General features: G+C 32.9%; 3 protein-coding genes across 3 annotated transcripts in view; all 3 read left to right on the forward strand.

The window, feature by feature from the left end:
* Positions 1-3,974: 3,974 nt before the first annotated feature.
* Positions 3,975-5,837, forward strand: LOC128158581 (acetylcholine receptor subunit beta-like). The gene has a single exon (XM_052821480.1). The coding sequence runs from the start codon at positions 4,089-4,091 to the stop codon at positions 5,253-5,255; it is 1,167 nt and encodes a 388-aa protein (XP_052677440.1). The 5' UTR covers positions 3,975-4,088; the 3' UTR covers positions 5,256-5,837.
* A 1,177-nt stretch (positions 5,838-7,014) lies between these two features.
* Positions 7,015-8,392, forward strand: LOC128158580 (neuronal acetylcholine receptor subunit beta-3-like). The gene has a single exon (XM_052821479.1). It carries the CDS (start codon positions 7,126-7,128, stop codon positions 8,299-8,301), a length of 1,176 nt encoding a protein of 391 aa, XP_052677439.1. The 5' UTR covers positions 7,015-7,125; the 3' UTR covers positions 8,302-8,392.
* A 6,042-nt stretch (positions 8,393-14,434) lies between these two features.
* LOC128158579 (uncharacterized) overlaps positions 14,435-25,922 on the forward strand; it is a 39,675-nt gene continuing 28,187 nt past the window's right edge. The window contains exons 1-8 of the mRNA XM_052821478.1: positions 14,435-14,534; positions 22,482-22,738; positions 23,397-23,586; positions 23,844-24,197; positions 24,322-24,591; positions 24,797-25,044; positions 25,276-25,429; positions 25,587-25,724. Coding sequence (XP_052677438.1) covers positions 14,489-14,534; positions 22,482-22,738; positions 23,397-23,586; positions 23,844-24,197; positions 24,322-24,591; positions 24,797-25,044; positions 25,276-25,429; positions 25,587-25,724 — 1,657 coding nt within the window. The 5' untranslated portion in view covers positions 14,435-14,488. The remainder of the gene's footprint in view (positions 14,535-22,481; positions 22,739-23,396; positions 23,587-23,843; positions 24,198-24,321; positions 24,592-24,796; positions 25,045-25,275; positions 25,430-25,586; positions 25,725-25,922) is intronic.

The following is a 25,922-nucleotide window of genomic DNA, read 5'->3' on the forward strand; positions in this document are numbered from 1 at the left end:
TACGTAACACATGATAAAAATATTATATTGCTTGGATACATAACTGTAAATTAAACATATTTGCTTCTATAACTGTTCACAAAATATCCCTCAGTAAAGGGCTACAGGTGAAAGACTTTAGAGCCCTTTGGTCCCCTAATTTTAGGGGCCAGCCCCTTTTTCTTGATATCAATTGAAAGGTCTTGTAAATATTAACCTTTTTTGCATTACATGTGTTAACAAAATATTTTTCAGAAAAGAGATAAACTAAGAAAACCATGAAAAATTACGACGTTTTTTTAGTCTCAATTTTCGGGACCAGGCGAGCTTTAACGCCTTTTGAGCATGACAAATATGAATGCCAAATTGCACATCTACAATCTCTTGTCTACAATCCCTGAAAGTTTGAACTCAATATCTTTTACCGTTTAGGAGGAGATCCCTGGACAAGCGGACCTCTGAAAATCGCTAAAACGTCATTTTCTTAACAACGGAAATGACGTCATCAAAATAAAAAAATGTATATTAAGTTCGGACTAATATCTATTAGATCTGAAAGTGTCACGAAAATCGGTTCAGCCATTTCCGAGGAATCGCCTGCACAAATTTTGTAAGAAAAAAAAAATAATAATAATAGGGAAAAAGAAACCGAACGAAAACAATAAGGTCTTCCGTTGGAAAACGGAAGACCTTAAAAATGATATATGTTTGATGTCCTCTGACAATAACTGCCGTCAATTCGACAGATAAAGTGTCATAACGCGTTCAATTTGTCTGCTCAACTGACGGCAGTGATTGTCACGACGACGTCAAAAATAAATCATTTAATGCTATATTGTTAAATGTTATGTTATCTCCCTGATAATTGCGCAATTGCCTTACTTTTCAAAAATAGGACAAACACTATGTTATTTCGCAATAACGGTAACCCATTAGAAATACTGAATAAACATAATAAATTAAAACGCATTCAATAATTTGACTGGTGAATTGTAAAAGTTGGAGTTTGATAAACAGTGTCAACTTTGTGACGTAAAGCAGCAAATTTCGTTTTATATAAACTCCCAATGCGTATAATTATTTGACCTTCTGATAAACCAAGGGAGCAAGCAATTATATCATGATATTAAATATCATTTGCCTTTTTCTGTTTTCATTTCTTGTAATTTTTTGTACTCCCCTTCTAAGTAGAAATAGGTATTTACCTATTTAGTAGCAGTTCAGAAAATAGGCGTGATTCAAGATTCATTTCCCAAACAGATTCACTGTTATTTTTTGTATTAATAATGCAATATATATGTTATTTATGTTTAGTAAAAACGCATGAAGTTTGAATAGCAATACAATCTTTTTTTCTTGATTTCTTGATTTCTCACAAAATGTGCGAGTGCAAACGTTTGAAATTAAAGTTTTTGATTTTACATTTAATTTTATTTTAAAAATCGCAATGTGGTAATAATTAAGCAAGGAACATACAACCAGACACAAGCACAACTTAAAACTATTAACGGTTTTAGTTGTTCCTTGCTGAACACTTTGATAACAGTTTTGTTTCGTAGTACTGATTCAATAATATTTAGAAACATTACATTACTTCGTCTAAAACAAATGTGTGGTAAACATACACTTCTTTTTCTTATTCTTGCCGTATAAACAATTGTTACATTTTGTATAGCATATACATGCATTTTCTGAAATTCGTATCTTGAATATAATAGTAAGAAGAATTTGTTCATGAATGTTTTAATTTGGATTGATTCCATAGATTGTCATTGTAGATAAAGCAACATTTTCTCAAAAGCAACTTTTCATTTCAATGTAAAGATAAATATAAGCTTTCGATTTAAATGATAATATTTTTGAAATATATTGTTTACAATTAACAACACAGGAATTATAATTATATATGTACCTTTATGCATGCTTCTTTTATACCATCTGTACTTTCTCTAAAATTAAATTACATTAAGAGCAATTTGTTCTACAGATATCAACATAAACTTATTGTACCATGAATTGGAAAATTGATTCACTATATATATAACCTATAGCCTCAAATCAAAACAAAACACGATTAAGCGAATGCTTAGTACTCAGCGGAGATGTTTAAGTTAGTCGTCATTTAAACCATATCGTACACCTTTTTCAGAAACGTAACAACCGAGACCCGACTAAATATTGGCGAAACGTTTTGTAGTCGGACTAACTTAAGGTGGCTCTATACACCACTTTTTGATGACGTAGTACGCAAAAAAGTAAATCTGGAAACATGCATTTCCGGTACTGGCTGATTTAAACTGAGGTGAATTGTATGGGAACCGCTATTTTGAAAAATTTGTTAAATGGATAGATTTAATTTGATAATTGGAAAATTCATTACTTACAAGTAATGTGGTATGTGACACCTTCACGTTGTGTGGTATTATTTATCGAAATAAACAATAAAATCAAGTATAAATTTTTAAAGAGTTTCTTTAGCATTATCGATATGTTACACCGTAGCGCAGTGGGTTAGTGGGTTCACTACAAATCAGTAGGTTATGAGTTCGATTCCCATCGAGAACAATAAATTTTTTAACTTTCCAAAAATTTCTAAAACGTATTTTTTGGTTGAATACCGTGAAAGAAAATTCTAAACAGGTGAAAATATTTCAATTATAATATACTTTAATGCACATTAATATCGACACCTAACGGGGATGAGAGGGTTGCTTTGAATTTCTCTCAGGTTGGGATACATAAATCCTATTAGCCTAGTCAATGTTCCCCTTTATTTATTTGACTTAGTTTTGCACTAAAGCGAATATATTCACTTATACAGGGCAAAGTCTATAATGAAATATGCATGTATTTATCATTCCAACATTATATTTAGGAAATTTTCTTCAACTCAGAAATGAAAAGTCCCCAAGGTGTTTGGGCCTTGGGACTTAGGAACGATAACCCTTACATGAGGAACTTTCATACCAAATAAAATTTAAAATATTTTTTGTGTTTATTTGCAATTGTTTTCATTCAATTTTTTATTTCACATTTATTAAAATACATTTTCTTATAACATCAAGCAACTTTTTCAGATGATTTGTCAACAGAGTAAGAAAATATGAAAAAATATGTTTTGGGGAAATACTAAAAAAAATTGCAATAATAACATTTTTGAATGTTAAGAAGTGTTATATTTTTTTGTATGTGTCCGAAGGAAATATCCATCATATGACAAAATAATTTCTCTCAATTTGTTGATAGCTGTCTTTTTAAAAAATATTTTACAAAAACACGAAAAAACATTAAAAAATTCTTTAAAAATACCTATAGTATCCCTATCGTCATTTTAATATTTGATAAGTATATGTTTTGTGGTCTTCTATTGAAAATTGGAATAAACTGTGGGTGTATAGAGCCACCTTAATTAAGCTAAAATTTATGCTTTTTTAAGAAATGGACGCGTTGTTTGTATAACAGAAATTTGATGAAAACGATAACGATGATGATGATGATGATAATGATAAGGAGGAGGAAGAGGAGGAGGAGGAGGCGGAGGTCATGATGATGATGTTGACTATAATAGATAACATAGATTTGACTCGTTGAAACAAACAAAATCCTTATTAGATCTTTTCGAAAAAAAATCCACATGCAGTTGCTAAATCAATGATGCACTGCTTCTTTACATAACTGCAAAATTGTTCAAAACAAATATATACAAGTAAAACACCTGGATAAAGTGCCCAAAAATCAGTTGGATACCAAGAAAATGCTCCTTATAAAATCCAACAGCAAATTATATTAAGTAGAGTCGATTTATTTCAATCTTTCATACCCTAGTTAATAATTCAAACTGGATTAGGATTTCAAATAGATTTAATCTTTTTTTATCCGTAACAGTTATCCTTGTTCTGAGGGCTCATTCATTATGCCCTGCTAATAAGTTTAATACTTAAATCTACGATGGTAAAATGAACTATTAATTAAACTTAGTGCTGTTTCGTAGTAGATTGAATTCAGTTATTTAAATTTTCAACATTTGAACATTAAACCCATACATTTTAAAACGAACAATTGCTGGCAAGTGTTAACACTTATCAGTTTACAGCAGTATTTCATCAAAAATGATTACGCTATACTTTCCGAAAAATGTGGTTCTTTTTCTCATTTTTCTGTTTTGGAATATCTGTTATGCAACCGATCGAGCCCAGCTTTTCAAGGATGTCATCGATAAATACGATGTTCGAGTTGCCCCCTTTAACACAAAGGCAGATGCGGCTGCCTTCACTCTTACAGTGAGTCTAATGTCGTTACGCCAGGTGAGTGAAAAGGACCAAACGGTTGCGTTATCGTTTTGGCTGTATATGGGCTGGATTGACCATCGTCTGACATGGAATCCGTCCTCCTATTCAGGAATTGACAGCATTGTCACTTCATCGAAATACGTGTGGTCTCCTTCTTCTATTTGTTTATATAATGAGATAAATGAAGACAAGTGCCTTACTGCTGATAAGCTGGTAACGATTACGTCATTTGGATGGATGACGTATGTGACTTCACGTGAAAGTGTTACCCAGTGTGCCATTGACATTACCAAATACCCGTTTGATTCTCATATGTGTAGTCTCTATTTCGGCAATCTAGTTGAAACTATAGATTTTTTAACAATAATGGAGGATCAATCAGGATTTTTTCTGCAGTATTATACAGAGAGCGAAGAATGGGAAATGGTGGAAACATCCTTAAAGAAACAACTGTTTGTAGGCAATAACTTGACATATACTCAGTTACATTTTAACATGAAAATAAAACGGAGACCAATGTACGTGATTCTGTCAGTCCTCCTGCCTGTAATTATACTGTCAGTACTTAACATATTTTGTTTCGTCATTCCAATAGAATCTGGTGAAAAAATGGGCACGTCTATGGCTATATTCTTGACGTTTGCTGTGTTTTTGACGATAATTAACGACTCGCTCCCTAAATCGGACAATACACCCTACTTTAGTATTTTCCTGGTCACTCAATTAATTATTAGTGGAGTCACAGTCGTTCTGCAAAGCATCGTACTTCACATTCATTTTCGCGAAGCAAAGGGAGAAGAAGATGAGAATAAGGTTCATCCGCTTGATGCCTCAGAAAAAGACACAACTTCAGGATCAAGACTAAGCTGCGTGAAATTGAAATGCTTAAAGATAAATAGCAAAACGTTGGAGAAATTGTTCATGATTTGTGTGGTAGTTATTGATTTCGTTTCACTTGTATACTTTTTAGCAATTGTGAAGTCATGATTATAACCTAAAATAATATTGTATTAAATATAAAAGTGCAACACAATCTAAAACTGCTTTTCCATTAAGCCATATGGTCGTGGCTACACGCATATTATTGAGTGATTTCTACAAAACAAAGAAGATATTATTTTGTTTTAAAATAATTTTTATTTAGACGCAACAGTTGATTACTTTGAATATCCAAAGTAATTTATAAAAGAAAACAGCTAAACACCAACTGGAATTTCGTCTGATGATCCAGCATCATGGAAGAATTAATGAAAGGAATGCCGAATTCGATATAAACTGCAAACACCAAACCCGATGGTTTAGCTGAAGTTTACCCGATCCTCATTAAGATTACGACTAAGGTTAAAGGTTGTTGTTGTGTGTATATATGAATTTATCTTTAGGGATAAATTCCACTATTTTGAACTCCTACAATGTTAATGTAACAACGTTCTTCGGAGCCAGACTTGAATATTAAATTTAAGTTTTAATTCTGGTTTTGATTACAAAAATTTATATATTTGTAGATTCCTTCGAGATTTATGTATGTTCAATCAAAAATAAGAAAGTACAAGATTATTGTTTATTTCGTTATCTTCAACAATCCATATACAATTGTGCAGCTTTAAAATTTTACTACAGAATATTCAAGTTTCAATATAACCATTTGTTATTAACAATGCACTGTTGATACCCCCCCCCCCCCAATATTCTTAACAACATCAGATATTAATTTTTAAAATTAATAAAAAATTATATAAGTTTCAAATGGGATTCAAAATGGAATTTGAGCAGTTTTAAAAGTGAAAAATGTGCGGTGTTACTATAGTTAAATCTATACGTTTACGTTAGCCTCTAAAAGACACAATAAAATGAACAACGCTTAATAGAAAACTTCACCTGATCATTATTTGTTTGAACAACTGATTTGAATGAAGGATTTCGCAATGTACATTCCTATTATCAGACTAACCTCATTTGAGGGATTTTCCCAAAACGGTTGCACTTTATTTTTAAGCTCCTTACATTCTTAAATTGCTTCTTACTTCAAAAGACATTTATCTTCATTCTCGTAATCAGTTCATTTCATTCTTAATTTATAACGGGTTTTTTTATTTGTCCTCCGATTTGAAAAAAAAACCCATCACAACTACATTAGCGAACTCAAATGCGCCAATAATATGTTTTGACATTTCTTGGTTCAGACCAGAATGAATCAAAATTAATTTTGCCACATATCTTGAATGCTAAATATCATTTTCTTAAAGATGCAATCTAAGACTTTATTCCCAAGCTTAACTTCTTATTTATGTTATACATATATTGAGTTCAAACAAAGGACAGCATCAAATTCAAACAAAGGACAGCATCAAATTCGATAACATACGTTAATTGGTGTTTAAGGCGATACATGTATACAGCATTAGTTGATGTATATTCTTCATAATCTTGATCTAGCGTCAAAATACTGCCCTGATATTCACAATATGAGTTAGAATTTATAATTATTATCTTGTATCTTTGTAATCAAATCCTCTGCATTACACAAAAAAAGTGTAATGACAAAGGAAAACATTTATCCTCTATCTCTGATTGAACGATATGTCCTTCACAAATATTTAGAGTTTTGTAAAGGACATATATAAATTCTTTATATTTACCCTGTGTATCAACATAAACTCTTCTAGCCGTAATAGTCCAACAGATCTATTTAAATGACATCTTGGTCATTGTTATCCTTTAAAAAGACCTTTTAAAAGAAATTTAGAAATTTGATCAAGCTTAACCCGTGGTCTCTTATTGGAAAAAAAAATCTTCATAAGGGGAAAGTCGCGATTAATCAGAATTCAATTTGAATATTTAAGAACGATTTGTTCTTATGCAGTGTTGGACGATGGATCCCGTTGTCCTCTTGTCGGCGTTTATAATTATCTTTTTACAAGCTGACGTGTGTCTTGCAGAAAACAGAACTCAGTTATTCAGGGATATTTTTAACGGTTATGAACCACGAGTGGCGCCATTTGATACATTGCCTGATGTTTTGCATTTATATGGAACCATAAGCTTAATTTCGATTCGCAGCGTGAATGAAAAAGACCAGACCTTTTCAGCGTCCATTTGGATCTCGATGGCATGGGAGGACAGACGCCTCAAATGGGACCCAGATTCGTACAAAGAAATAACGACCATTCAAACCACATCTAAATACGTGTGGATACCGAGCTCAGTTTGTATATTCAACGAAGTTACGAATGATAAATGTTTGACCGAAGAAAAACCAGTAACTATCTATAACTCGGGAACTGTTGTATATACGACCTCCAGAGAGAGCACTTCCCAATGCAAGATAGACATCAGCAAGTACCCGTTTGACACTCAGACCTGTTCCCTACAGTTTGGTAATCTCTTTTCATCGTCTGAGTTTATTTACTTTGTTGCGCCTCATTCTTTTTACAGCTTGGCTTACTTCGACAGGAGCGAGGAATGGGAAGTAGTAGACACATCTGTCGTGGAGTATAAGGTACCAGGGATACAACAGTTACATTACCATCTGGTTATCAAACGAAAGCCGTCATTTATTGTGTTAACCGTGTTAGTTCCGGTTATAATTCTTTCTATTCTAAATATATTCTCGTACGTGCTGCCCATTGACTCCGGCGAGAAGATGGGGACATCGATGGCGATATTCCTCACATTTGCTGTGTTTCTGACCATGATTAACGACACCATGCCCAAGGCGGACTCTGTCCCTCCCTTCATGGTCTACCTGTCTACCCAGCTAGTGGTCAGCGGACTGACCGTCATACTGGAGGCGATCGTACTACGCGTTCATTTCTCTAGCGAATCCACGACGGAAAATCCCGAAAAATGCAAAGTAGAACCCATTGATTTGGACCCAGAACAAAAGAAAATAAGAACATGGACCAAGATTAAAGAATTTTTAAGGATAGTTAAATCAAGACTCACCGCCAAACGTTTGGACATGATTTTTATGGTACTGGTAATTGTTACTGATTTTGTTTCCTTTATTGTCTTTATGGCAGAAACCTCGTAATTGTTTTTGAAAGAAATCGCAAACTATTTGATTCATGAAAAAAAATCTTCGTTATTTTGAAAGAAAAAAAGATTGAATAATGTCATGTAATTGAATAAATGCTTTTGTTTTAATTCGTCGTATGTCTTTTTTTTTGAAATCTCCCTAAATGGTATATGATCAATTGAACTATATGTAAGTTTGTTCAGAAGTAGATAAATTATGCAATTCCTCAACCATTTAAGATTTAAAACTCTGAACTTCCATATTATGCCTTAAAATTCAGAATAATGAAACATGGAAAATTTAACCATCTGACAAAAAGAAAAGAAAAAACATTACAACTATTAACTTGTGTTTGTTTTAAACGTTCTTTATTTTCCTAATGCATGCTCTGGCTTTTTGAAACTTTCAGTTTAAAATTATCTTCATATGCATTCCTTTGTCAGTTGTCAGTTTAAAACTGATTTTCCTGTTTCTAAAGGCTGCTTTGAAATGTATAAACCGTAAAAAAAAACCCAACCATGCAGTTGGTTAATAATTATAAAAAAAATCAAGAAAAACAATTGCGGAATACTTTTTCACTGAACAGGTGTTTAAAGTCTATTTAGTTGCTTTTAGACCCTAAACTTGTCACTCTAAGATTCAAAGTTTTATGGCAATTAGTTAAAAAGCATATTTTAAAAACTGAATTTAGAACAAGACTTGGCTGTTAATAAAGAAGTAAATCATTAGCAAATATTTCTCGGAGGTAGAATGCGATTCTAGTTATTAAGATAATCGCGGGAATGATTCCACACATAAATGTGGATACACAATCTCCCATACATATACACCTACTATTCAATTTTACGGAGGGAAAACCTATCTACAAAATAAATACATGTATATATTTTTGTCGAAAAAAATTATAAAATCATTATTATAAATTATAAATCATGAGAGAGAGAGAGAGAGAGAGAGAGAGAGAGAGAGAGAGAGTTAAAGTGACTGGCACCATTTACGGAACATTGACTTGTTTACATGTTTAGCTGATTCGTTGTTTTAATTTGGGACCTGTGATTAAAGGCTGAGAATCAATTCGTATCCAGAAAAGTAATTAATTACATTAATCATTCTCAACAATTTTTGTTTCCTGTAAATTGAGTGAACTTATTTATAAACGTATTTCACAAGAACAAATATTTCCCAAGTAAAAAATCACATCAGAGGTACACTTTTCGCAATTTAAAATCGGAATCGCACTTGTACAAATGTACTGAGATTATTTCTCTCGGGGTGCAAGGATTAGTTTGAAATCAATTAAAGTAATCGAACAAAAAAGCATGCACCAATGCCTGAGATATTAATAATATAGTTCCACGATGTTTACTGCTACGCATTACTCTCATGGGTATTTAAATATTTCGAAATCTAAATCAGCGACTAATGCAAAGCAGTTATGTACATATGCAATATAGGGGTTTTTAAAATCAAATATATTGTAAATTTTAATCGCTCTAAATCGACGCCATTTATTAAGTCATTGTTAGCCTTTGTTAGGATTATTATCGTACTTTCAGAAATCGTGAATTGTACTGCTATTTGCATAGTTGAACAAACATGTTTTGATACATAGTCTTCCAAGTGGTGTATTGGGGTGACGTGTATTGAAGCCTGCAGATGGCTGATATTGAGACCGAAGTAAAACCAAACACAAATTCCATTTAATTCAGTCAAGTATAATTCTTAAAGAATAAATCCTTCGCTATCCGCGTGCTCTTTTATTATTATTTTAGAAGAAGAAACACGAGGGATTGAAAAGAAAGGTCAAATCTGTGAAAATAAGTTCATAGATGGACTATGACATCATTTGAATGCAAATTTAGAATTTGATTGACTATACAAAAAATCCTTTTATTTAGTTTGAAAAAAATTGTAGAACAAAAGAAAAAACATTTTTTTTCTCCCCCCTCCCCAAATCTTCAAATTCCTTAGGGGGGGGGGGGGGGGGTGCTAGTATACCTATGGCTCCAACATCTCAATATATCCATCTTATCAAGGTACATTTTGGAACAATTTTCTTTCCTGTGAGAAAAAGTGTGGGGGGGGGGGGGGGGATGGTGGCGGGGCCTGAACCCTCGATGATGCTATGTGCCTAATTCCGACGCCTATGCTATGTCATTATAATGTACATCAAGGCAGCTATGGCGTTCCATAGTTAATTGTGTGATATCAGTTATGTGTACACTTGATAACATTGCGATATTATACACAAGTTCTACATCTGCCTTATCTCATGATATCATTTATTTTCTTAAAACACAGTGATATATCAACATAGAGGATATGTATTGACTATTGATTTTGAAAAGAATTTGATAATCATGTTTTCATAAAATGAAAATAGCTGGTATACGTGTGTATTTTTTTTTTGTTCCGAGAACTCAAAACGAAAGCTGATCCGACATTTATAAAGGTAATCAAATTACGCATATATGTATTGCATTTTGAAGGATATCAAAATGTGACATAATTAGGATCATATATAAGGTATGTTTGAATATTATAATTACATCTCTGTTGAATTGTTTAAAATCTCACTTTTGATTTATTCCTCTGTGTGCTAAATCTTCCTTGTACATGTATATATAGCGCCATCAAAGCATAAATAACATAGTAACACTGCCAATGAAAAGAGCTTGGTACCTCGTTTAAAGTAACTAATAAACGATAGCCCTATTTTAGACACCATAACAATTTAAATTTTCATATTTCTCATTGAAAAAAATCAAAGGTGTTTTTTGTACTTTTCTGTAAGCCGATATATGCGGCTCCATTACACACTCTAATGTATAGGCTTACAGACAATGGATATAGACAACGTATATAGACGATGTAGCAATAATAGTACAGAACATTTCATACTATCAGACCAATAACAATGCGAGTAATTCATTAATGCAGTTGACCTCGATGAACTGACCTCAATCATAAGAAGATGCTCCATGAACTGACCTCTATGGAAGGTAATCGTGTTCAAAAATCCAGACATGTAAACTTGTAAACCCGAATACCTAATCGTGTTGGCGTGCGAGTCTGAGTATGAATATGTGTAATTCTGATCGTGTAACCTATAAAACTCGGGGATAAACACATGTAAGATTTGACTCAGTTCCTTTGCATGATGCACAATTTGCAACTTTATTGCTTTCATCAGTTAATTAAACCTTCAACTTTGCACACTTTCAATCCGTAGTTTCTGCATTTGTATCTTCAGTCTCGGCAATAGCACATCTGACATAATACAAATTGACAAATGTGAAGTCTACAAGTTTGTTGAATTTTGACATGACCTTATATGGCAACTGCCTTGCTGCGGGGAAACGGCATGCCGTAATCGCCGGAATGGATGAAAAATAAACATAACATATTCAGCTTAACTGTTGCATTAAGCTTTTAATGAACGGCACTTTTTCTATCGAAAATACCGGTATTATCTTTAGAAAAAATTCAGGGAAAGGGTCATGCATATAAAAATCATCGCCGATGTGACGAATGCGCTAAATTCTGTAATAAATCTCATGGCATTATACGATAAGGGTTAAAAAGAAATGCCTAATATCTTATTTCTCAAAAATAATTTGACATGTAATTTAAAATGGAATATATTAATAAGTTAATGCGTACTCTTTTCTAGAAATGAGACGGATCAAGAAATTTCCTAAGGGGTTATATATATATATTTTGAGCGGCATGAGGTTCGGAGACGACCGCCGTGAGGTCCCCATCTCCATTGCTTCTGAATTCTAAGAATTTTTCGAGAGAATTTTTTTAACCGGGATTTTCGATTATTGAAATTGTGAAATTGGCGGGCGGGCGAGTGGCTGCCAAACAGATACCCGTATTGTACCGATAACTCCTAGTACAGTTTACGAGATATAGGAAATTGTTCTTTTGCATATCAATTATGAATATATCAGAGGTATGCAAATTGCAATGATTTTTATTTCTGATAATAAATAAAAAAAAAAATCAGCTGTTGAACTTAGTCACTTTTTTGGCAAAAACATTGCATATGGAGTACCCCATTTCTTTGGATATGTAGTATTTATCAATTCAGGATTGACAAATGGATTATGAATACTGTTCACACAAAAGAAAACCCGGTTTGCTGTCACATTGATAGCTTTTCTCTTGTTATTTTTTTCTGAGTTAGTTAAAATAAACGACCTGCAAAAATTTTGTAATTTTTTGCGGAAAAATGTATGTAACTATACATGTATTTATACTTTTTTAAAATATCAAAATGATTTTGTTGTGCAAGTGAAAGATAAATAATAAAATAATCTATACTCTGTCCCGAGTTTTTGCTTCCATCACTTTTCGCTTGATATTTCGATATTCATAAATACCTTTGAACTTAAACTACGTTCATCCACTAATATAAAAAATGTCCAGATTATCTGTTTTGAAACGCCCCCTCTACTGCTTTAGGTTTCAAAACACATCCCAAAATAGAAAGTCTACGTGGATTTTGCACTGCACCTGCCATTAATAAGCCCGGATGATAACGTTGGAAAATTGCGCGAGGTGTCCCGAATACTTCCGAATGGAGAAAAGATGTAAACATGAAAACAAATCAACAAAAAGTGGTGGAAGCAAAATCCCGGGACAGAGTATAGAACTGTTATAAAAAAACATTTCTGAAAGTAAGGAACGGGGTGGGTCAGATGAATTTGATTGTATATGAACTGGTAGAGTTTAAATCATAAACTGTTTTAAATATATACTGTATAATACAGTATATATTTTAAAATAGTTTATGATTTAAACTCATAGATGATAATTTTACAAAATTAAATAGTTGCTTTATGGTAAACAGTACATGTTCACAAGTGGCTGTAAAGCTGTATTATAATTGCTCTCCGGAAATTTTTTTATCAACCAATTTCACAAAGTGAGTCTGTATTGAACCGACATTCAGGACGTCATGCTCATACCCCGTAATAATTGCTTGAAATTCTAAAAAATGCCAATTTTCGCAAGCTTGATAGGCTTTTTTCCCTATACATTGCCGACAATGCAAAATGAAACATTTAAAATAATTTATACACATTTTAATTTCACGACAGTTAACCTTATCTTTGGAATTTTTATTTAATTATTTTTAAAAGGAGTGTCGTTTCTCATGTCTTATATCAATCAAAATCTCAAAACCAATGTCTTTTAATTCTTTGTTTTTCTTTCGATAACTTTTCAAAAAATAATACTTTTTAAGAAATGTTGTTATCCAGATATAATATGATTTTAGACCTACTTAATATATTTTCTATATATTATCTTCCTTCCTTATTCCGGCGATTACGGCATGCCTTTACCTGCAGCTAGCCTTTTTCTATCGGTGACGTCACTGTTTCCATATATGGTCATGTCAAAATTCGACAAACTTGTAGACTTTACATTTGTTGATTTGCAACATGTCAGCCGTGATATTTCAGAAAACAGAAGTACAAATGCAGAGACTACAGATGGAAAGTTTGTATTATAGTGGCAGGTTACATGTAAATAACAAACAGCATTTTACAGCTGCAATTGGCATCTGTAGGAAAAATTAGATCGAAGGCTTGCGGGGTCAACTCTAAAGTGTTTATCCCTGAGTTTTATAGGTTACACGATCAGAATTACACATATTCATACTCGGACTCACACACCAACACGATTACATATTCGGATTTACAAGTTTACATGTCTGGATTTTTGAACACGATTACCCTCCATACGAGACAAGTGTCGTGAATCCAATTACATGTAATATATAACCGCATGTCAGATACCCTGATGAAACTTTCTGTTTTAGGGTATTGATTTTCATACTTTCAATTCATGTACAGTTGTATAATTTGCTGTTTTTCATGGATCCTTTAAAATCTGCTTTTGACCTTAAAATATGTTTAACACGAAACATGAAAGCTAGGCGGAAAAAACATATTGACACTTTCACATTTTGGAATATTGCAATAATATATCTCTCTCTCTCTCATTCTCTCTCTCTCTCTCTTAAATTTGTAATACAAATTCTTGGAAAAAACCCCATGTTACTTATTTATTCAATAAATCTTCAATTTAAATGATATGGCAATTTTTAACACCGACCTCATACTTACTCAGGATTTACAGGTCTAAAGATGAAGTAGTGCAGAGCTTCATACTGCAGAAAGACACCAAGATGGACCAATTTATGTTTCCAGATGCTGGACTCAACATTGGACCTGGTATGCTATATTTCTATAGTAAATAAACTAAACATCATGGGCGCAGCGGCTATCTCAAAAGTACGAAAGCCGAGAAGGATCATTCGAGATTCGAGATTCAAAATACGGGATTCGAAATACGAGATTCGAGATTCAAAATTCGAGATTCAATATCTAAATTAACCAATCAAATCATGGATCTGAAACCAGTATCCTAGCAACATCAAACTGTTCTAAATAAAGATCATTCGTACATGCTCTTTCCTACAAATAAATGCTATGTTCACTTCTCCCTACCTAACTAAATGATTTTACACAGAATATCTAAGTAGACTAGTAATAATGCAGTATGCTTCGCGGATCTAAGTGATTTTGTTTGCCCTGGTGCATTTCCACCTGATGCGTTTGAACCCTGGGGTATTTCACCACCAGTAATAGTTTAAAACCCGGGTTTATTCACCCCTTTTGTGTAAAAATGCGGTTATGGTAGAGAACTTCATAAGCGTAGCTAATTTTTTCTGTAGGGGGTCCTAGGCCAATTTTAAATAATTTTACTATGTAAATTTAATAAGCTCCAATTTTCCCGAGGAGGGGGTCCAGATCCCCTGACCCCCTCTTTTCTAGATCCCCGTATGAAGATAAGTACATGTATCTAAATAATCTAAATATAAATAATCTGTCCTGTTTCACTAATAAATATAAGCATTATACTGATCGTTTTTATGTATGCATAGTGATACACTAGTACTGAGATATTATCACATCATACGGAATTATTAATAAATACAATTTTTTCCTTTTCCTCAGTAAACAACTTATTATGAGTCTTACTTTTGGAATTGTTTTCAATATAGAAGGATACATACTCTCTACAATTAAAGGTAGGGATGATAGGGTGCCAATTTGTTCACATTGCCGATTTCTTGTGCAGAGAACAGTATATGAATATTTCAAAATTAATTGTTGTACATGTTTTTTGTTATAATTCATTCATTGATATATCAACAAGAAAGAATAAAAGCATATGTGTCACACACTGGTTTTCACCGTCGTGACTAATTGTTTGGGGAAATTAACTCAAGGATCAACCTGTGTCTAATTGCAAGAAACTTGCTTCCACAGCACCTGAATGAATCAAAATAAAATCCGTAAATTTAAGTAAAACTGTCTTTATTGAATTGCCGCAAGATGGAAAGTGTCTTATAAAGAAAATGAATGAAATACACAAATTATAAAAGCATGTTATAAAATCAAAGAGATAACAAAAGTTCCGAAACACAATTAAAACTGATAAACAATAGACATAAACAGAAATCAAAACAATATCGTGCATAGCGCTTACCTAAAACATGATTCCAAAGTGTGAACATAGTTGATAAATAATAAAATATCGAAAAATATGATAAAATAATGACTTAAACTTGTTTTGTAAATTTAGCGGAAAAAGTTTCTATTTTCGTTTTTGTTTACGATAACTTATTTATCTCCTCGCGCAGAAGAGTTCTATCTAGCAAGGCGCGGTAAAGTTTAAATGGCCGAAAAGTTAAATCTTTAAGAGAATAAATTTTAAAGTAGAAATTAATACGCAATAAGTATAATTTAAAGTGTAGATTAAAAAGATTACAAAGTTATTTAATTAAGGCGGGCAATTTTTTAGCGAATAACAATTTAACATTGAAGTCATGAAAGAAATTTAAAAACTATCTAATTAATTGGATTACGGTATTAAAAAACTATTTCAAAAATATCCTTAATTTAAAAATAAGTGATAAAAACCTTAAATGAAATTCAGCTTAAATAATAAAAAGAATAAAACAGTAATTTCAAGCTTACCTGAATGAATCAAAATAAAATCCGTAAATTTAAGTAAAACTGTCTTTATTGAATTGCCGCAAGATGGAAAGTGACTTTGTTAAAGTCACCTACCATTGCGGTCAATCTACGGACTTTAATTTTGACCAATCAGGTAACTTGTTTTAAAAAGGTTTACGCCCAATTTCGGCAAAATTTCTTTGATGCTTGACACTATTAGCTAAGCCAAAGAAGGTGTTATAACAATTACACGTATTTCCGCGGAGAAGGCCTGTAACAAAGACAGGATTAACTCGAAGTCGAAACAAAGTAAATAAGTTTTTATATGAGGCCGAAATGAGATAAATAAGTTTATCTATGTGGAATTTCGAAGTGTCAAGCCAAAAGCGCAAATGAATTTACCTCCAAAGAAACCGAAATAAGAATGTTTTTCTTAGTATCTAACAGCTGGGAATGTCATCCTAAGTTTACAAAAGATGTGCGAATGAATTAGCTAACAAAGGGACCAGAAATTTGTTTTTCAGAAAAATACTTAAAGGAAATTGTGCGAAATAGTAGATATTATTAAACTAAAATAAAATAAAATTTACTCATACCTGAGGAAAATCCTAATTGAATATTAGAATTAATCCAAAATATAAAATCAAAAATATCATGAATTATAAATTCATGTTAATCATAACTGTTACATTAAAAGTTTAAAATTTATCAATTTAAACTTAACTATAACAGTTTTACTGTTATAGTTAAGTTTGAATTGATAAATTTTAAACTTTTAATGTAACATATGTTTCACAGCCAAGTTAAGTTTCTCTGTAGTTTCCTACCCCCCCCCCCCCCCCCCCCCCGCACCGAAATTGACAATAATTACATATAAGTCATACAAATGTTTACTTTTTTTGTAAGTAAAGATCTAAAGATGTAAATAAGCAGAACAGAACACCAAATAAAGAAACTGTGAGTGGTGTGTGGAATGCATGAAAGATGACGGCAAATTATCTCAAATAATCAGTGCAAAAACCCACAAATAGGCTGTTATTTGTTACATATCCTGCAAAAACATTGATAAAAAATGTTATCGTCCCATAACATAGCCGATTAAGTTAATGTGTACACATGGTCAACGTACATGTAATTCTAATATACAAGAAGGCTGACGTATCAGGCGGGGATCCAGAAAATTAAATTTCAAAAATGATCGGTTGAATTAAATGCTTTGAAAATTGTTTTAAACTATCGCGCGGTTCAAAATGCATGATAGAAGCTATGTACAGTGTAATTGGAAACTTTCATTTTATATCAATATGTAGTATTACCTATTATAACAAATGGGAGTATAGCACAACTGCCACAAGCAATACATGTCCTTTACCGGCACCACCTCCCTCCCCATAAAAAAATGAAACAATATTGTCGTTTTATTTGCTAAAATGTGTGTGGTTCAAGATTTTTCTAAAGGACATACCCGATTAGAATTGAAAAAGAGTCGTACGTTTATAACTAATTTTGTCAAATTTTTTAAATTCATTTTGTTATATTTTGGTCCATTTGGGTAAATAGATACACCAGCGCAGCTCTAATTTATATATAATCAGGCCATAAATTCAAAACATTTTCAAAAATTAATAGCTTTAAATCCAGTGGATGAAAAAAAGGAAAGCAAGTCGAACTCGATGAGTGCTAATACCTGTGTTGAATGAATGGTACAGTAGGATATGCGCAAAAAAGTCCCGTCTACTCTTTCCTACCCTATACTTATTGGAATATTAAATCCGATTATAAGAGTCAACTTAAAAATCAAGTACGGATATGTACCTGTTTATCAAAAGTAAAACTACTCATAATTTATCTACAGTGCATCGTTATGGAGCTACACAGAAAGTTTTATATCAATTTACTGAGCCAAATATAAAAACCTTGAAAACGAAGAGAAAACAAAGTGGGGACAGAATAACTGGCAAACTAATTAGGACTATATAGCCCCCCCCCCCCCCCCCCCTCTTGAAATGTATATACTGAAAACAGATTATTGGAGTACAACATCCGCACACAATTTAAAGAACATTTCATGTTTTTTTTTATCATTTTCGCTAGCTAATGTAAGACATCACAAATACCCCGAACCCCCTCACGGAAAAGGAAATGCTAGGTGATGAGAGAGAGAGAGAGAGAGAGAGAGAGAGAGAGAGAGAGAGAGAGAGAGAGTCGATGTAAAATTAAAGCTTGCTAGTTGGTCTGCCCTACCCTAGCTACCTCCTCTCTTTTCTCCTTTTAGAGGCTTAATTATTGTCTATATATGCTGTAACAAATCAAATTAATTTCAAAGAATGTGGGCGCATAAGATGTAGATTCGGCAGGAATCTGGGCGCACAAGGAGAGTGAAAATTTCATCAATTAATTTTGAATATTTTTCGAAATATAACCGTTATTTGGTTTCTGTTGGATGTGGAAAGAGTGGAAAAATATTTGAAATGCAAAAGGTTTTATTATAATATGGGTCTAAATATAGCAACACGATGCAATTCATGCAAAATCCTACTTATTAACAACTGTTTTTAAATGATTTTGTTATCTCTGGGTCTTCTCTCCACAAATTTGAAACGTGTAAAGATAACATTTTCCAACATTAAAAATGTCGCTTTTTAAAAAAAGATGGAGAGATGACCCAGAGATGACTAATTATGTACTTTTTCAAATTATTTTTTGAAGGATAAAGATATGACAGTGTTGTTTCAAACAGTACTTTATAGAGCATATATTGACAAGTCTCGCATGGCTCAGTGGCTTCGTCCTGGATTATTGAATATATACATTCAGTGTTTTGGGTTCAAATCCAACTGGTGGTCTTTTAAAAAAAAATTAACTTTTTTGTTTTAGATGTTTGTTATTATAACATGATGTTGAATTATAATATACCGGTATATTTTAATTTTTTGTTATTGATTTAAGAAATGAAGATAATAATTTTTCTATTGATCGACGTATCAAAGAAAAAATTGACCGGAAAACTTCATCAATGCGTAGGGATGGGACGATCCACCGATGCACCGGTGCATCGCGGTATTTATTTTGACGATATTTGGATCGATACATTTACCATTAATACAACGATACCTTACCGAACTTTTTTTTATTTTCCAAAAATATCCGAGCTTCATATATCGGCTATTTTTAGTCCGCGCCTCTAATATGAAAGTACAAAGATGGCGGAAAACCTCGTAAAGTTGTCAAAACAGTTAGGAAGCTAAATATCAAGTGTGTAAAACTTTTGGATTACTAATTTATGAAAAAGTAGTGTATATGAGACTAAAGTAATTTGTAAATTGTGCAAGGCTCATTATAAATATAACACAATAACTTTGGACATGCGGTAATACATCGTCAGATTGAATAAATTTTAAACCTTTATTCATGTTTTCATTTAGTTGCAATGTATCGTGATATGTATCGTATCGCATCTCATGTATCGTGATATGTACCGAATCGGCTCAGTACAGTATCGTCCCAGCCCTATCAATGCGCGTAGCGCATTGATGAAACAGTTTTCCGGTCAATTTTTTCTTTGATACGTCGATCAAAAGAAAAATTATTATCTTCATTTCTTATCATTTAATAAAACATTTTCAAATAAAAAATTGTGATGTGTCATTAATCAAAAATGTTAATTATGTAAATGAAGCGGCGCGTATGAATACAAAACAACAACAGCAACAATATTCAAAATGGATGCGCCTTCAGCTGATGCAGAGCTATTGAGCTGAATTAAAGGATATCATTAAACACAAATAGTGAGTTAAAATCTGAACCGGCTGAATTGAAAACGAAAGGAAAATACATGCGATAGCTTGTGATGTTATTCACTGTGCAGAAAAACTCGTAATAAAACTAGTTTTCATGTGAGATCGCTGGAATATGCAACTGGACATAACCATCCAAGGAAAGGCGATTGATGCAGGTATCAAAGAAATTTTTCGACCAATCAGAAGCGCCGATATCTCATCAAATGAATAAATATTAAATGATTTCTAAATCTGCTGTATGAACACTATTGAAATTCTTTTCTTATTACTAGTTTTTTAGGATATACACAATTTAACTTCATTAAAATATGTTTGCATTAACATTTCTAACTAGTTATCGGTTAACCTCTCATTGCCATTTTTTGAAAGCTTTGTGAGTTTTTTAATAACCGGAATAGCCATGTACTTCGACTCTCAACTTAATATATTTTTGTTGAAACCTGTACATAGCCTTTCGAGGTTATAGACATGATTCGTGTCGAGGATTCCTGCAAACTTACAATCTTGTGCGCTCACTTTCTTTTAAATCAAAACTGAATTTGACACTACAAAACTCTCTGTCTGTCTGTGTCTGACTCTGTCTCTCTCTCTGTCTCTCTGTCTCTGTCTGTCTGTCTGTCTGTCTGTCTGTCTGTCTGTCTGTCTCTGTCTCTCTCTCTCTCTCTCTCTCTCTCTCTCTCTCTCTCTCTCTCTCTCTCTCTCTCTCTCTCTCTCTCTCTCTCTCATATCGACAATGGCACTGATACCCTACAATACACTATTCCTATCTGGATTGTTGTCGTTGTAAATCATTATATCTTCTATGGTTTAAAACTTTATCATAACCTATATTTTGCCATGTCGATTATTTCATTGAATTTCGTTTCATAGTTTAAACCACACTCAGTTTTTTATTATTTAGATTAAACAGATCTTTCTTCGCGAGCCGATTTTTACACAGTTGGGGCTAATACACAACGGGTTAAAATGGTTCGGGGGGGGGGGGGGGGGGGGGATACATACAGGACAAACAAAATCACATAGATTTGCAAAGCCCACAGTGTTATCACTAATTTAATTGTTTATCCTGTGTGGGGTCAATTTATCAATGTTAATTTAACCATTTTATAACCACAATATAAGAGCTATTAAGACATTTATTTGTAGGAAAGAGCATGTACGAATGATCTTTATTTTAGAACAGTTTGATGTTGCTAGGATACAGGTTTCAGATCCATGATTTGATTGGTTAATTTAGATATTGAATCTCGAATTTCGAATCTCGAATCGCGTATTTCGAATCTCGAATCTCGTATTTCGAATCTCGTATTTTGAATCTCGAATATCGAATGATCCTTCTCGGCTTTCGTACAAAAGGGCGTTGATTCATTCAAGAAGGATTAAATAACTTTAAAGACGACTCTATTGAGACGTTCATGTAGTATATATATAAGACAGGATAAGACAAACGGGGAAATGTTTATACGTATATCTACAGACAGTCTTTTTTAAGCAATATGAGCTGTACTTTTTAGAATTTTATTTTGCTGCAAACACCTGCTATAGTATGCTAAGTCTGCATGTAACAAAAATCATTAGTTTTTGTCAGAAGAAAGATTTCTCTTCTATGGATTATATATATAGCAGTTAAAGTTTTGTACAGGACGACAATAATTCAAATTTGCTTCAATTAAGGCTACTTAACGGCTTTTCCTACAAAAATAAGGCTAACAGAAAATTAAAAAAACATGATATTTTTATCATATAAGTCGAAAATAACAGTTTCGTTAAAAAATCGTTTAGCAGGAAAATTGCAGCTCATATTGCTTTAACATTCTTAGTAAAGTTGGTTGTCAAAAACTAAATTTCAAAATTATCTGTTAAATGTATGACCTTCGCATTTTGTCGAGAAACAAGATTCAACGTAATTGCACAACCTTACTCTATAAAGTTCCTGGCACTATATTTTAGTCGCAGAAACGAACTAAATAACATGTTAATATGGCTTTTCCATGTATGTTTCATATCCCTGACTGGGAGCGTATATAATGGCTTTACAGCGACGATACACATATATTTCATACAAATGGACATCAGTATGAATAAAAATATAAGCATTGAATGCTTATTTTTGGATGTCGTCGGCCTTATACACCAAGTGGTTCAGACAAATTATTATATCACGATAACGCACTGTATAGTGATATACCAAAGAAATTTACATAAATATAATAATAATTACAGTTTTAATCGTAGAACCGATTATCTACATGGCCACTAATAAACTTAAGTCTTTTTATCACTCCTCAGATCTTTATAAAAGTTTTGAAAGATTAAGATATATCTGCATTACTTCATAAACACATTTTTGTTTCAGCAGCTGCATTTGCAAGATCGCAGGTGGTCTTTATCATTAGGATTGCAAATAATGCGTTGCAGCAAGGAAACCTCAGCATGGCACTGCAACACTATTCCGCGGCTTTGAATACCTGCGATATGCATTACCCATTTCTACAGGAGGATGTGCCATTCATCCTTAACAGCCGTTCGATAGTACACAGTAGAATGGGTAACTACTGTCCAGCTTTAATGGATGCCCAACAAATTAAAGACAAAAATCCATTCTGGCATGAGGTAATCATTGTCAGGGTTTAAGAATACCTAACTGCATGTATATCAGTTATCAATTTCGACTTAAAAAGATACGACACCTCATTTTATCCATATCCCTTGAAATATGTTTTAAACATCTAGATCCGCCGAGTATGTTTATTTCTCTTATTTGTGGGGTGCCTTATGTGAAATAACTTTCTGAGGTCGCACCAAGTGTAGAAATGTCATAACATAAAGAGTAAAACGCTTGTTTTGTCACGTGCATGACGCTGTGTATGAACTATTCTCACCACAAATTTATTTCTATAAAATTGCCTTCAATTCCGTTGACAATTGCTGTCATTCAAAGTCACGTGATGTAAATAAAATCTCAAAGTTTGAATCGATTTGATATAAATCCTAAATTCTGAACAATCATATTTGAAACGGGATCGAGAGCTTAATTAATTTTATTGCAGTAAAAAGAATTAAACTTTCAGTACATATACAACTTCTTTTATTGAATTGTGTTTTAAAAAAATAACCAAATGGGACAAATGAGCAGTTACTGTAGTGGTGTATCTTTAAATAAAAAACCTGGAGAATAAAAGAAGTTGTTAAAAAATTATTTATTACAGGTAGATTGATAGGAATTTTAGCACATCATTATGATTGATTGTGTTTCTGTAATGAATTTAAGGGGTATATCCAAGCTGGAGTTGCGTTAAAAGGACTACGCCAGTTCAAAGATGCTCTTGAAAACTTCTTACACAGCTACTTTGTTATCGCAAATCAACCTCAACACGCTCAACGTGGTGATCAGTTTACACCGACAGTGGATCTTCTAGTTGAAATCATTACTACAATCATTCAGCTTCCTAGACACAGAGGTATAATAAATACATGTAAATTGATTAATGTTTTGGTGATCAATGAGAGAGAGAGAGAGAGAGAGAGAGAGAGAGAGAGAGAGAGAGAGAGAGAGAGGAGAGACTCGCTGTAGAAGGGGCACCTTTCTGTTCTATTTATTTTTTCTTTTTATTCCAAAGCGTTTTACATAACATTATCACGATTATCAACACTATAAGCTCGTAAAATGTACAATTTTTGTAAACCAAACATGCCATGACAGACAGTTGTATTACAGAGGATTGTGAAACACTGTTAGCTAAACATCAAGAATTACACGCGGGCTCTGAAAAAGATCAACGAATTCTTCTGCAACGACTCGCGTTTACAAAATGTTGGGAAGGAGTAAGCTTGCTTGTGACCGGAAACCACTGTGGTCCAAGGAGCCCCTTAGACTTTTCAATACCAAACTGTCCAGCTAATGACATGTGGGTCGGGTGTCTTCTGATGGATCTGTCTGTTAATGACCTGAGCCGATACGGAATGCAGCTAGCTGTGGCGCTTCTTAAAAATGGAGCTGACTTCGATGAAATTGAAAGAACATGGAGAACTCCTGTCATTCATGTGGTTATCACGAAAACTTTGGAAACAGGTAATCCAAATCACATCGCCTAAAATGAGTAACTTTTGATATTGAAAGAAGTATGATAAAACGATAATTAAGATAACTAATAGGTTATACCGGTGAAGTCATGTTATTTCTTCTTTTTAAACAGGATACGATGAGCTACTCACATTGATATTCAACAAATATCTAGACAGTCAAGATAAAAAAGATGCTGTTGACAAGGACAATCAGTCTGTTTTTCACATCATCGTACAATTCTCGTCGAGTGATGATGAAAGAAAAAATGCCCTAATATGTAGGTGCATTCAAAATAGCTGCTCTCCTTTTATCCTCGACCAAAATGAAAAGCTTGCGATTGATTACTGTAAACCAGGGGATGTCTGTTACCAGACTCTTTCAAAGATTATTACTGATACAGGTTTGTAGACATAAATACCTATTATTGCAAGAAAATCCTTAATAAAAAAAACTACCCCACCCCCAAAACTACAAAAAACACTATACCAAAAAAAAAACAAAAACAAACAAACAATAAAAACGAACACAAAAAGCAATCTTAAAAAACCATAATAATCTTAAAATATATGATGTTTCACTCTACTATTTTGACAATATTAATGCAGAAAGTATTCGAATGCGGGTATCACATTTGAAAGCAAGAGGAAATGCTGCTAAAGGAGAAATGAAAAATGACCAAGCTCTCAAATTCTATAAGGATGGTTTGAAGTTGTCAAAGAGAAGTGACATTTTAAGAAGAGAGACTGCAGTTCTCTATACAAATATATCGACAGTGTACAGCGATCTGAATAATCTTCAAAATGCCCTACAAAATGCAACTTGTGCAACTGAAATGGATTCTACTTGGTCAAAGGTAATACAAATATGCAATAAAATGTATTAATGACTAAATTTAAATGTTCAATGTATATTGTAGATAACCTATGTTTTATCTGTAACAAATTATGACTGCGTTATTTACTGTAGATGAATTAATTATTAAGGGTTTAGAACGAACGGTGTATTGTGTAAAACCGAAGACACTATAACACATAACTTATTCAAGTATCTCTTTAGTAACTGATTCACATTTGTTCTGATTTAGGGTCACTGGCGAAGATCGAACTCGTTGAGAAGACTCAACCGGTTTTCAGAGGCTTTCGAAGCAAGTTGGATTGGTTTCAATATACCGGAGTTGTCTGATCAGGAAAAAAAGTCTATTTTGATAGAAGGGATCAAATCGTTTAAACACCTTTCAGGTAGAAACAAGCAAAACTGAGATTCTCATTATCAGTTTTAAAGACAATTATAGGTACAAAGCATGTAGATAAGACCTCGTCCTGCTTTCTTAAACATTAATAACATGTTTTTGTATGCAGTCAATCTCATATTTTATTCAGTTTTCTTTACAATCAGAAGCTGAGAAAAAAGAGAAATACGATGTTCTAAGGAGAATACCAAACGGTTTATGGTCTCATTTGCTAGAGAACCTCAGCAAGCAGGGAGAATGGAAGTTAATAAAGGAACTAGTTCTTGGACTAGATAACAATACGGGTAATACTAGTAACTCAGACAAAATTGTATTGAATGTAAATTAAACAATTTTTTTGGTTATCTATATCAATTTCTCTTCACGAGGTATTAAACCCGTATACATGTAATTTATAATCATAATGATGCATATGTGAGGAAAAAGCCAAAATATGAGGTTGCATTTTATTTCAATTCAATTTGTTTTATAAGCATGTTGTA

The sequence above is a fragment of the Crassostrea angulata genome, chromosome 8 (genome assembly GCF_025612915.1).
Source record: "Crassostrea angulata isolate pt1a10 chromosome 8, ASM2561291v2, whole genome shotgun sequence".
NCBI lineage: Eukaryota > Metazoa > Mollusca > Bivalvia > Ostreida > Ostreidae > Magallana > Magallana angulata.